A 12,370-nucleotide genomic window follows, 5' to 3' on the forward strand; every position below is an offset into this window, starting at 1 on the left:
AACACACATTTCCCCAATTGTTAGAAATAGAGATGCGCGGTTTGCGGGCACAACCGCGGAGTCCGCAGATTATCCGCGGATCGGGCGGATGAAATTTTAAAAAATTAGATTTTATCCGCGGGTTGGGTCGGGTCGGGTGGTTGAAATAAAGAACAATTTGATTTTAAATAGATTCAGGCGGGTGGCAGTTAAACCAATTCGGAAACCTACTCAGTGGCCTAGTGGTTAGAGTGTCCGTCCTGGGATCGGTAGGTTGGGAGTTCAAACCCCGGCCGAGTCATACCAAAGACTATAAAAATGGGACCCATTACCTCCCTGCTTGGCACTCAGCATCAAGGGTTGGAATTGGGGGTTAAATCACCAAAATGATTCCCGGGCGCGGCCACCGCTGCTGCCCACTGCTCCCCACTGCTCCCCTCACCTCCCAGGGGGTGATCAAGGGTGATGGGTCAAATGCAGAGAATAATTTCGCCACACCTAGTGTGTGTGTGACAATCATTGGTACTTTAACTTTAACTTTTAACTTTAAATATATATACATAGTTAAATGTTGTTACCCACATACGAAAAACGAGCAGGCACCTGCTGCATATGCCACAACAGAAGAAAAGAAAAAAAAGAGATGGACACTTTTACGGAGCGGAGAAGGGACGCCTCGCCGGAGTCTGGGACCGAGGCCCCTTCCCCCGAGAGGGCCCCACCGGGAGCCGTAGCTGAGGCGATCCGCGAGAAGGGCCCGACGCACGTCCAGGGTCACCACCGCGCCCACACCCCGCCTCGTCCGCCTTCGCCGCGGCCGGCGTCACGCGCAGCAGGTAAGCAGCTTACCTGCCCGCCACTCCCGTGGCCGGGGGCTCGTAACAGGGGTCACTCCGCGCGCTCCGCCCGCGCAGCTTACCTGCCCGCCACCCCTGTTGCCGGGGGCGCGTAACAGGGGTCACTCCGCGCGCAGTGCGCTCACGAAAGGGGTGGGGCTCACCCTGGTTGATATAGACAGAAGCTAGGACGGTGGCCATGGAAGTTGGAACCCGCTAAGGAGTGTGTAACAACCCACCTGCCGAATCAACTAGCCCTGAAAATGGATGGCGCTGGAGCGTCGGGCCCATATACCCGGCCGTCACCGGCAGCGAGACGCGCTTGGAGGTGCGCTCAGCGCGGCTCCCATATGATTGCGCACTGGTGTGCGTCTGGGTCGTGACAGCGTGGCACGCGAATGTCTGTGCTGCATTGGATCAGTCTCCTTTCTTTAACAGGCAAAAGCTTTATAACCTCACTAATGCCTTGCATCGTCTATATTAGATATATAACAACGGGCGGGTGCGGGCGGATGCGGTTCTGATCAAATGTTAGATCGGGTGGATTGCGCATGGTTGACGACTTTCTGATGCGGTTGCGGATGAAATAATTGCCTATCCGCGCATCTCTAGTTAGAAATGTTTAATATGTTTGTGAGAGTATGATGAGATGTATTTGGTGATCAAGGGACAAGCGGTGGAAAATGGAAAAATTGAAATTTTGGCGGTTCTTGAACTCACTATAATGATGCAACATAATGATAAATGATAAATGGGTTATACTTGTATAGCGCTTTTCTACCTTCAAGGTACTCAAAGCGCTTTGACACTATTTCCACATTCACCCATTCACACACACATTCACACACTGATGGCGGGAGCTGCCATGCAAGGCGCTAACCAGCAGCCATCAGGAGCAAGGGGTGAAGTGTCTTGCCCAAGGACACAACGGACGTGACTAGGATGGTAGAAGGTGGGGATTGAACCCCAGTAACCAGCAACCCTCCGATTGCTGGCACGGCCACTCGACCAACTTCGCCACACCGTCCCCAACATGTTTGTTTACATGTAGTGAAGTGAATTGTGAAGTGAATTATATTTATATAGCACCTTTCTCTAGTGACTCAAAGCGCTTTACATAGTGAAACCCAATATCTAAGTTACATTTAAACCAGTGTGGGTGGCACTGGGAGCAGGTGGGTAAAGTGTCTTGCCCAAGGACACAACAGCAGTGACTAGGATGGCGGAAGCGGGGATCGAACCTGCAACCCTCAAGTTGCTGGCACGGCCACTCTACCAACCGAGCTATACCGCTCGGTTGGTAGAGTTGGTATAAAATCTTCCACTCCTTCTTTGTCTCATTTTGTCCACCAAAAGTTTTATACTGTGTGTGAATGCTCAAAGGTGCACGTTGTTGATGTTATTGACTTGTCGGAGTGCTAATCAGGTATATTTTAATCAATGCTAACATGCTATTTAGGCTATCCATCCATCCATCTTCTTCCGCTTATCCGAGGTCGGGTTGCGGGGGCAGCAGCCTAAGCAGGGAAGCCCAGACTTCCCTCTCCCCAGCCACTTCGTCCAGCTCCTCCCGGGGGATCCCGAGGCGTTCCCAGGCCAGTCGGGAGACATAGTCTTCCCAACGTGTCCTGGGTCTTCCCCGTGGCCTCCTACCGGGGAAGACCCTACTATTTAGGCTAGCTGTATGTAAATACTGCATCATTATGCCTCATTTGTAGCTATATTTGAGCTCATTTAATTTCCTTTACTTTCATCCTTTTTGTATATAATTTAGTTTTGCATGTCTCATGACACATTATCTGCTTGTAATATTGGCTGCGTTTCAGACAGTTGTTTGTGTGCCATGTTGTTCCAGACCACAGCAAACATTACCTAGCTTGCCAAATCTTGTAATAAATCTATTAAAAGAAGACAGCTGGCCGTTTCCTTTAACTTGGACACACACATCTATAACTTTGGCCATTAAAAGCCAGGAATTTCCAGGAGTTATCTCACTTTCTGAGGAGCCTCTGATTTACTAATGGTTTCTAATGTTGTAAAAATGTGTAGAATAAATGTTAAATTTCAACGTTTCTGTCAACGAATATTAGCTATAATAGTCATTTTGATAGTAAGCTATTATAGCTAATATAGACACTTACGTCATGTGTTGCCTTCATTATAAGACTTATATACGGCTTTTAATTTTTTGCGGCTCCAGACAGATTTGTTTTTTGTATTTTTGGTCCAATATGGCTCTTTCAACATTTTGGGTTGCCGACCCCAGGACTAGATCATTCTTTAGACAGCAAACTATTTAAGGCTGAATCCACAGCGCCTCTGCTGGTTGAAGACAAGTAGTGCATGGGGACAAATACCGTATTCTTCAGGCTATAAGTCGCAGTTTTTTTCATCGTTTGGCCGGGGGTGCGACTTATACTCAGGAGCGACTTATGTGTGAAATTATTAACACATTACCGTAAAATATCAAATAATATTATTGATCTCATTCACGTAAGAGACTAGACGTATAAGATTTCATGGGATTTAGCGATTAGGAGTGACAGATTGTTTGGTAAACGTATAGCATGTTCTATATGTTATAGTTATTTGAATGACTCTTACCATAATATGTTACGTTAACATACCAGTTGGTTATTTATGCCTCATATAACGTACACTTATTCAGCCTGTTGTTCACTATTCTTTATTTATTTTAAATTGCCTTTCAAATGTCTATCCTTGGTGTTGGCTTTTATCAAATACATTTCCCCAAAAAATGCGACTTATACTCCAGTGCGACTTATATATGTTTTTTTCCCTTCTTTATTATGCATTTTCGGCCGGTGCGACTTATACTCCGGTGCGACTTATACTCCGAAAAATACGGTATATACTTTAGAGTGGAGCATTAGAAAATGTTTATTCGGTGAAATTACTCGAGAACAGTTGTAGGTATGAAAAACTTTTCATGCATTTGAAGTTAATGTTAATGTGTGTTTCGGCGACACCTGGTGGTCACAATATTTCATTAAGGGCATGACACTGAAAGTTAAATGATCCATTGACGATGATCCATTCTGCCTCGGAGACTTTGGATCTCTAAGTCAGTGTTTTTCAACTTTTTTTGAGCCAAGGCACATTTTTTTCATAAAAAAAAATACGGAGGCACACCACCAGCAGAAAAGGTTAAAAAATGAAACTACACCAGGTTGTCGTGCCTTATTTTGAGTTTGTTGTTGTTTCCTGTGTGTAGTGCTTTAGTTCCTGGTCCAAAAAATATTTTTTTGCAAATCAATAATTATAATAATGTGCTGTTGTCTAATGCAGTGTTTTTCAAAGTTTTTTGGTATGTAAAAGGTATGTAACGCTTAAACCAAAAATGAACAAAAGGCAAAGCCGATATCATCCGATACTTGTTTTATTTGCTGGTATCAGGGCCAATATCAGATACCAAGTGGCCACTTGTCCAGAGTGCACACCGCCTTCCGCCCGAATGCAGCTGAGATAGGCTCCAGAAACCCCGAAAGGGACAAGCGGTAGAAAATGGATAGATGGATGGAATGTCGGCTCGTGACACCTCTGATAATAGGGTACCTTTACGATAATCATTTTGCCCATCCCCAACACTGAGTAAGTGCTATGATGCTGGTAAATATGAGCTCACCTCCTCTTTTGGAGGAGCGGGAGGATCTGGACGAGGTGGACCATTGCTTGGTGAGCACTCCTCGGGGCTGCAGCGTGTCTGTCACATTGCTGACGACCACCTCCTCCGCCTCCATGCAGCTGTTGGTATCCTGCGCCTCCTGTTTTTGGACCGGCGACGCCTTTCCTCCGTTGGCCTCGGTGGCCTCCTCCACCTGGCCAAACTGAGCCATCTTCTCAGCCAGGGTGCGCTGGGTCTCCAGCTCCAGTTGCCTGATGTCCTCCATGGTCAGGCCATACCACTCGTCCTGCCAACACCAGGCCTGCCGGTGGGCCCGCACCATTATCTTTCTTAAGCCTGGGGACAAATAAACATCCCTTTAGGAGTCTTACAAATAAAAACATGCTGCTAGAAGCTTCGAGCACGCACCAACGTCATGGATAAAGCGTTCAATCTTGGACTGCATGCCCCAATAGCGGAACTCCACCTTGCACAGCTTGTAGGCACACATGATGGGGGTCTTTCCTGGATTGTCGTTGTAGTCTTCTATCCAGTCATCCTTAAGAGGACCCCTCTGAGTCTTGGCGGACTTGTAGAGCCGTGGGTCCTCTTCGGCTTTATACTCATGTGGTGGGATGGATTCGATCACTATGTCGATGGGGTCTGCAATTAAAATAAACAAATACACATCATTTTTCAGTTACCGTATTTTTCGGAGTATAAGTCGCACCGGCAGAAAATGCATAATAAAGAAGGAAAAAAACATATATAAGTCACACTGGAGTATAAGTCGCATTTTTGGGGGAAATGTTTTTGATAAAAGCCAACACCAAGAATAGACATTTGAAAGGCAATGTCAAATAAATAAAGAATAATGAACAATAGGAGGCATAAATAACCAACTGGTGTGTTACAGCTAGAATTCACCAAGTCAAGTATTTCATATATATATATATATATATATATATATAAGAAATATTTGACTTTCAGTGAATTCTAGCTATATATATATATATATATATATATATATATATATATATATATATATATTCATTTTATTATATATATATATATATATATATATATATATATATATATATATATAAATAAGAGAAATACTTGAATTTTAGTGTTCATTTATTTACACATATACACACACACAACACTCATCTACTCATTGTTGAGTTAAGGGTAAGTATCTCATATATATATATATATATATATATATATATATAAGAAATACTTGACTTTCAGTGAATTCTAGCTATATATATATATATATATATTCATTTTATTATATATATATATATATATATATATATATATATATATATATATATATATATATATGTATATATATATATATATATATATATATATATATATATAAGAGAAATACTTGAATTTCAGTGTTCATTTATTTACACATATACACACACATAACACTCATCTACTCATTGTTGAGTTAAGGGTTGAATTGTCCATCCTTGTTCTATTCTCTGTCACTATTTTTCGAACCATGTTGAACACCCTCTCTGATGATGCATTCTGCTTCGTCTCCTTGTTGTGTGCGCAGTTGTGTACTGCACTCTCTAAAAGCCCTAGATGTTATTGTCAAATATGCATGTACAGTAGATGGCAGTATTGTCCTGTTTAAGAGTGTCACAACATTGCTGTTTACGGCAGATGAACTGCTTTACGGTAGACGAAAACGTGACAGCTGTTGTTGTGTGTTGTTACCACGCTGGTAGGACGTTAATGAAACTGCCTAACAATAAACCCACATAAGAAACCAAGAACTCGCCCTCGATCATTCTACAGTTATAACGTGATTGGGCAGGCACGCTGTTTATATTGTGGGAAAGCGGACGTGAAAACAGGCTGTCGACACGTCACTCAGGTCTGCCTGAATTTCGGGAGATTTTCGGGAGAAAATTTGTCCCGGGAGGTTTTCGGGAGAGGCGCTGAATTTCGGGAGTCTCCCGGAAAATCCGGGAGGGTTGGCAAGTATGGTGCCTGGTATGTTAACGTAACATATTATGGTAGGACTCATTCAAATATCTATAACATATAGAACATGCTATACGTTTACCAAACAATCTGTCACTCCTAATCGCTAAATCCCATGAAATCTTATACGTCTAGTCTCTTACGTGAATGAGCTAAATAATATTATTTGATATTTTATGGGTTAATAATTTCACACATAAGTCGCTCCTGAGTATAAGTCGCACCCCCGGCCAAACTATGAAAAAAACTGCGACTTATAGTCCGAAAAATACGGTAATAGTTGTATAAATAACAGCACCAGGTCAAAAAGAAAATTGGCGTTAACAGCTGTGGCTGTAGTCAACCTCTTGAAGTATTGGCTACCCAGTGGTTTTGCGAAACCCATGCATGTTACATAGGGGTGTAAAGGCACGTGTATTTGTATTGAACTGTTTCGGTACGGGGGTTCCGGTTCGGAGGTGTACCGAACGAGTTTCCACACGGACATATGAAGTAGCGTAACGCACGTTGTGTAAACAATGCACACCGAGGCACAACACTACGATAGACTGACCATACGTCCTCTTTTCACCGGACATGTCCTCTTTTGCGGAGCTGTCAGGGTGGAGTTTCTTAAATGCCTCAAATGTCCGGCATTTTGAGTTAGGGTTGCGTGTATTTTCAATGTACGTTCAGGGTTAAGAAGGGGTTAAAAACAAAACCAATTGTGTGCAGCAGCAGCATTGGTGAGGGAGGGGCAGAGACAGAGAGAGAGAGAGAGAGTTATGATAAACGCGCATGCGTCGCCAGGCTCTGCTTTTTATCCATAGATTCATCACATTTAATTTTTTTATTATCTATAGCAGGGGTGTCAAAAGTGTGCCCAAGAGGCCATTTGCGGCCCACAACTAATGTTTTAAAGGCCCAAGGTACATTCTAAAAATACTATTAAAATAAACAAAAACATAACAAAAGTGAAATAAAAAAAGCTTAAAGGTTAAATGTAATTTAGAAAAAGTTGCAATGTTGACTAATAAAACAAAGCTGTTTTTTTTCTTTCAAACTGTCATTGCTCAAAACATAATATTGAATCAAAATCAATGTTATTATGAATTATTGACCTATCCAAGGTTCCGATTACTTCACATCAAATATTCCACTAAGAAAAATATTTTTGGTGGAAGATTTTGCAAATTTGGTAAATAAATAACTCAAAAATGTATATTTTGTTGTTTTCTTACTGTACCGAAAATGAACCGAACCGTGACCTCTAAACCGAGGTACGTACCGAACCGAAATTTTTGTGTACCGCTACACCCCTAATGTTACATATACATTTCATCAGCTGTGCTAATGCTGGCTAAGCAGGGTGCTCATTTATGCTATTATAACATTAGTTCTGTGTTGTGCACTAGTTGTTAATAAATGACAATGTGTTCAAAGAGAGCTACAATTTCCTTTCCATTTTCTCATGCACTCCAAACCATTATTACAGTTTTGAAAATATACTTGTTTATAAAGGGCTTCAAATGTATTAAATGTTTTTTTTTTATGTCAGCCTTTCAGCCAGGTAAACAAACAGCCTGGCTATGATCAGATCATGTAACTTCATCTTTATAATACCAAATAGCAACAAATGTAGTTTCATGACAATTTGGTGACAATGGTGTTGGAAAGACCCTCTCGCAGAAAAAAACAAGGAAAAGAAGAAGCAATACTGGTAAAAGCAGATACTATGACGATATGTACTGCAAAAAGTCAGTGTTCAAAAACAGGAAAAAATAATACAAAAATTACGGGTATTTTATTTGAACTAAGCAAAATTATCTGCCAATAGAACAAGAAAATTTGGCTTGTCAAGACTTTCCAAAACAAGTAAAATTAGCTAACCTCAATGAACCCAAAAATACCTTAAAAAAAGTATATTCTCACTAATAACAAGTGCACTTTTCTTGGTAGAAAAAAAAAAAGAGACCTTTTTGCTCAATATGTTGAAAAATATTCTTAAATTAATTAAATGCTAGTGCCATTATCTTGACATAATTATATGCGCTCGGCATCATGATTTGTTTTTTTCATGCTTGAAGTAAGAAATGATTACCGGTACTTTAAAAAAGTAGTTTTATACTTGTGAGTGTTGATGACACAGCTTTGCAACAGTTGATATTCTAGTTTCAAGCATGTTTTACTCAATATAGGTCATCAAATCTCAGCAACAAGCTGTAATATCTTACTGAGATCATCGGGGCGGCATGGCGTAGTGGGTAGAGCAACCGTGCCAGAAACCTGAGGGTTGCAGGTTCGCTCCCCGCCTCTTACCATCCAAAAAATCGCTGCCGTTGTGTCCTTGGGCAGGACACTTCACCCTTTGCCCCCGGTGCCACTCACACCGGTGAATTGAATGATGGTGGTGGTCGGAGGGGCCGTTGGCGCAAATTGCAGCCACGCTTCCGTCAGTCTACCCCAGGGCAGCTGTGGCTATGAAAGTAGCTTACCACCACCAGGTGTGAATGAATGATGGGTTCTACATGTAAAGCGACTTTGGGTACTTAGAAAAGCGCTATATAAATCCCAGGTATTATTATTATTATTATTATTTAGGACCAAAACCCTTAAAACAAGTAAAACACTCTAACATAGTGAGAAGAATTATCTTATCAGACAGAAAATAAGCAAATATCACCCTTATTTGAGATACCGTATATTACCAAATAAACGCCCTTGGGCAAATAACCGCCCATGTCCTAATTTTGTCAATTAACCGCCTCTTCCTAATACCGTATTTTCCGCACTATAAGGCGCACCTAAAAACCACAAATTTTCTCAAAAGCTGACAGTGCGCCTTATAACCCGGTGCGCTTTATATATGGATAAATATTAAGATTCATTTTCATAAAGTTTCGGTCTCGCAACTTCGGTAAACAGCCGCCATCTTTTTTCCCGGTAGAACAGGAAGCGCTTCTTCTTCTACGCAAGCAACCGCCAAGGTAAGCACCCGCCCCCATAGAACAGGAAGCGCTTCTTCTTCTACTGTAAGCAACCACCCGCCCGCGTAGAAGAAGAAAAAGGGCGCGGATATCACCGTACGTTTCATTTCCTTTGTGTGTTTACATCTGTAAAGACCACAAAATGGCTCCTACTAAGCGACAGGTATCCGGTTCATGAAAAGACGCAATCTCTCCATCCGTACACGGATTACTATTTCACAGCAACTGATATTCCTGTGAACCGCACTGTGGATACAACGGGAGCACGTACGGTGAATATTCGCACCACAGGGAATGAGAAGTCATCCTTCACTGTGGTTCTAGCTTGCCATGCTAATGGCCAGAAACTTCCACCCATGGTGATATTCAAAAGGAAGACCTTGCCAAAAGAGACCTTTCCAGCCGGCGTCATCATAAAAGCTAACTCGAAGGGATGGATGAAGAAAAGATGAGCGAGTGGTTAAGGTAAGTTTAAGTTTACGCGAAGAGGCCGGGTGGCTTTTTTCACGCAGCTCTGTCCATGTTGATATACGTATGTTTGTGATTGCACATTTGCGTACATTTTGGGAGTGAACAGAGTTGTTAGAACGCTGGTTTTTAATATATTATTAAAGTTTGACTGACCTATCTGACTGTTTTTTTGACATTCCTTTAGCGCAGTTAGATGCGGCTTACAACACGGGGCGGCTTATAGGTGGACAAAGTTTTGAAATATGCCGTTCATTGAAGGCGCGGCTTATAACCCAGGGCGCCTTATGGTGCGGAAAATACGGTAACCGCCTATGTCCAAATGGCGCATGCCCATGGGCTGTTATTTGCATTATTCAGATTAAAATGCTACTGGGGTTGCGTTTGCTGCAGTATTATTGTTTTGATGGTTTTATAGAGTACTTGGTACCATCATTTTATTTTTCCTGTATGCTGCTTTATTTAAAACTTGGAGTACTGTAGCCTTTATTTTATTTAAGTGACAGTATTATTATTCTGTTTTGATGGTGGGTTTTATACTTGAGCACTTGGTACCATAATTACATTTTTCCCGGTAGGCTGCTTTATTTAAAAAGTTTATTTATTTTTAGTAATGGTCAGAGGTGGGTAGTAACGCGCTACATTTACTCCGTTACATCTACTTGAGTAACTTTTGGGATAAATTGTACTTCTAAGAGTAGTTTTAATGCAACTTACTTTTACTTTTACTTGAGTATATTTATAGAGAAGAAACGCTACTTTTACTCCGCTACTTTTACTCCGCTACTTTTATCTACATTCAGCTCGCTACTCGCTACTAATTTTTATCGATCTGTTAATGCACGCTTTGTTTGTTTTGGTCTGTCAGACAGACCTTCAAAGTGCCTGCGTTACTGGTGACGTTTCACTCCGTTCCACCAATAAAATGCAGTCACTAGTGACGTTTGACTCCGTTCCACCAATCAGATGCAGTCGCTGGTGACGTTGGACCAATCAAACAGAGCCAGGCGGTCACATGACCTGACTTAAACAAGTTGAAAAACTTATTGGGGTGTTACCATTTAGTGGTCAATTGTACGGAATATGTACTGTACTGTGCAATCTACTAATACAAGTTTCAATCAATCAATCAAAAGTGTGAAGGAAAAAAGACACTTTTTTATTTCAAACGTACATCCCGTCACAAGCCTAAAGACTGACTGCACAGTTCCTGTCTTCACAATAAAAGTGCCGCTCCATCGCGCCTGCGCTTTCAAAATAAGAGTCTCCGAAAGCCAGCGCAAACAAGCTAGCAAGCTACGGAATTTGCCGCCAATGTATTTCTTGTAAAGTGTGTGAAAACGAATATGGAAGCTGGACAAATAAGATACCAAAAACCAACCACTTTCATGTGGTATTAGACAGAAAGGAGGAACTTTTTTTCTCCTGCATTTGAAAACGTGGACGTTAAGCACTGCTGTCTGATTACAATCAATGCAAGTCATCAGAATCAGGTAATACACCAACTTATATTCTTGTCAACATGAAAGAAAGGAATCTATATGTATTAAACATGCATGTATATTCATTAAAACACCTTTAACATGTAAACAAAAACGGCAAAATAAATAAATATAAATGATATACTGTATATATCAATGTATGTGTATATATATATATATATATATATATATATATATATATATATATATATATGTATGTGTGGGGAAAAAAAATCACAAGACTATTTCATCTCTACAGGCCTGTTTCATGAGGGGGGTACCCTCAATCGTCAGGAGAAAAATCTCCTGACGATTGAGGGTACCCCCCTCATGAAACAGGCCTGTAGAGATGAAATAGTCTTGTGATTTTTTTTCCCCACACATACATATATTGCGCTCTACTACGGTATCGAGCACTATTTTTTGGATAACCTTATTAAGACATATATATATATATATATATATATATGATATGTGTGTGTATGTTACTCATCAGTTACTCAGTACTTGAGTAGTTTTTTCACAACATACTTTTTACTTTTACTCAAGTAAATATTTGGGTGACTACTCATTACTTTTACTTGAGTAATAAATCTCTAAAGTAACAGTACTCTTACTTGAGTACAATTTCTGGCTACTCTACCCACCTCTGGTAATGGTATTCTATTTGACAATTGTTGCACTACTGCCATGTTGAGGCCTTGTTGATCTCTCGTCTTTTGATAGCCTACCTCATGTAGATCTCTTATTTGTTTGTTTGTATGTTTACAATAGCTTTTATATTTAAAGTTTTTTGTACGAAAAAAAAATACTGGACAGTAACCATTGTAACCAAATAATGGCCTGGTGCAGGCTGGTGCAAAAATAAATAAAAGCCTTGTGCAAATAACTGCCTGCTTCTTTTAAACGCCTGTCTCCAAAATCGATTTTGTGAAATAAACGCCCGGGCTACTATTTGGTAATATACGGTATTTAATCTTACTTAGATGTCAGTTTTTGCAGTGT

The 12,370-nt window shown here is 40.8% G+C and overlaps 1 protein-coding gene across 6 annotated transcripts in view; it reads right to left on the minus strand.

The window, feature by feature from the left end:
• LOC133578435 (membrane-associated phosphatidylinositol transfer protein 2-like) overlaps positions 1–12,370 on the minus strand; it is a 187,777-nt gene that overhangs the window by 74,888 nt on the left and 100,519 nt on the right. For all 6 annotated transcript variants that reach the window (XM_061932881.2, XM_061932887.2, XM_061932888.2 and 3 more), the window contains 2 exons: positions 4,870–5,103; positions 4,462–4,797 (listed from right to left, as the gene is read on the minus strand). In XM_061932881.2, coding sequence (XP_061788865.1) covers positions 4,462–4,797; positions 4,870–5,103 — 570 coding nt within the window. The remainder of the gene's footprint in view (positions 1–4,461; positions 4,798–4,869; positions 5,104–12,370) is intronic.

The sequence above is a fragment of the Nerophis lumbriciformis genome, linkage group LG03 (assembly GCF_033978685.3).
Source record: "Nerophis lumbriciformis linkage group LG03, RoL_Nlum_v2.1, whole genome shotgun sequence".
Classification (NCBI taxonomy): Eukaryota; Metazoa; Chordata; class Actinopteri; order Syngnathiformes; family Syngnathidae; genus Nerophis; species Nerophis lumbriciformis.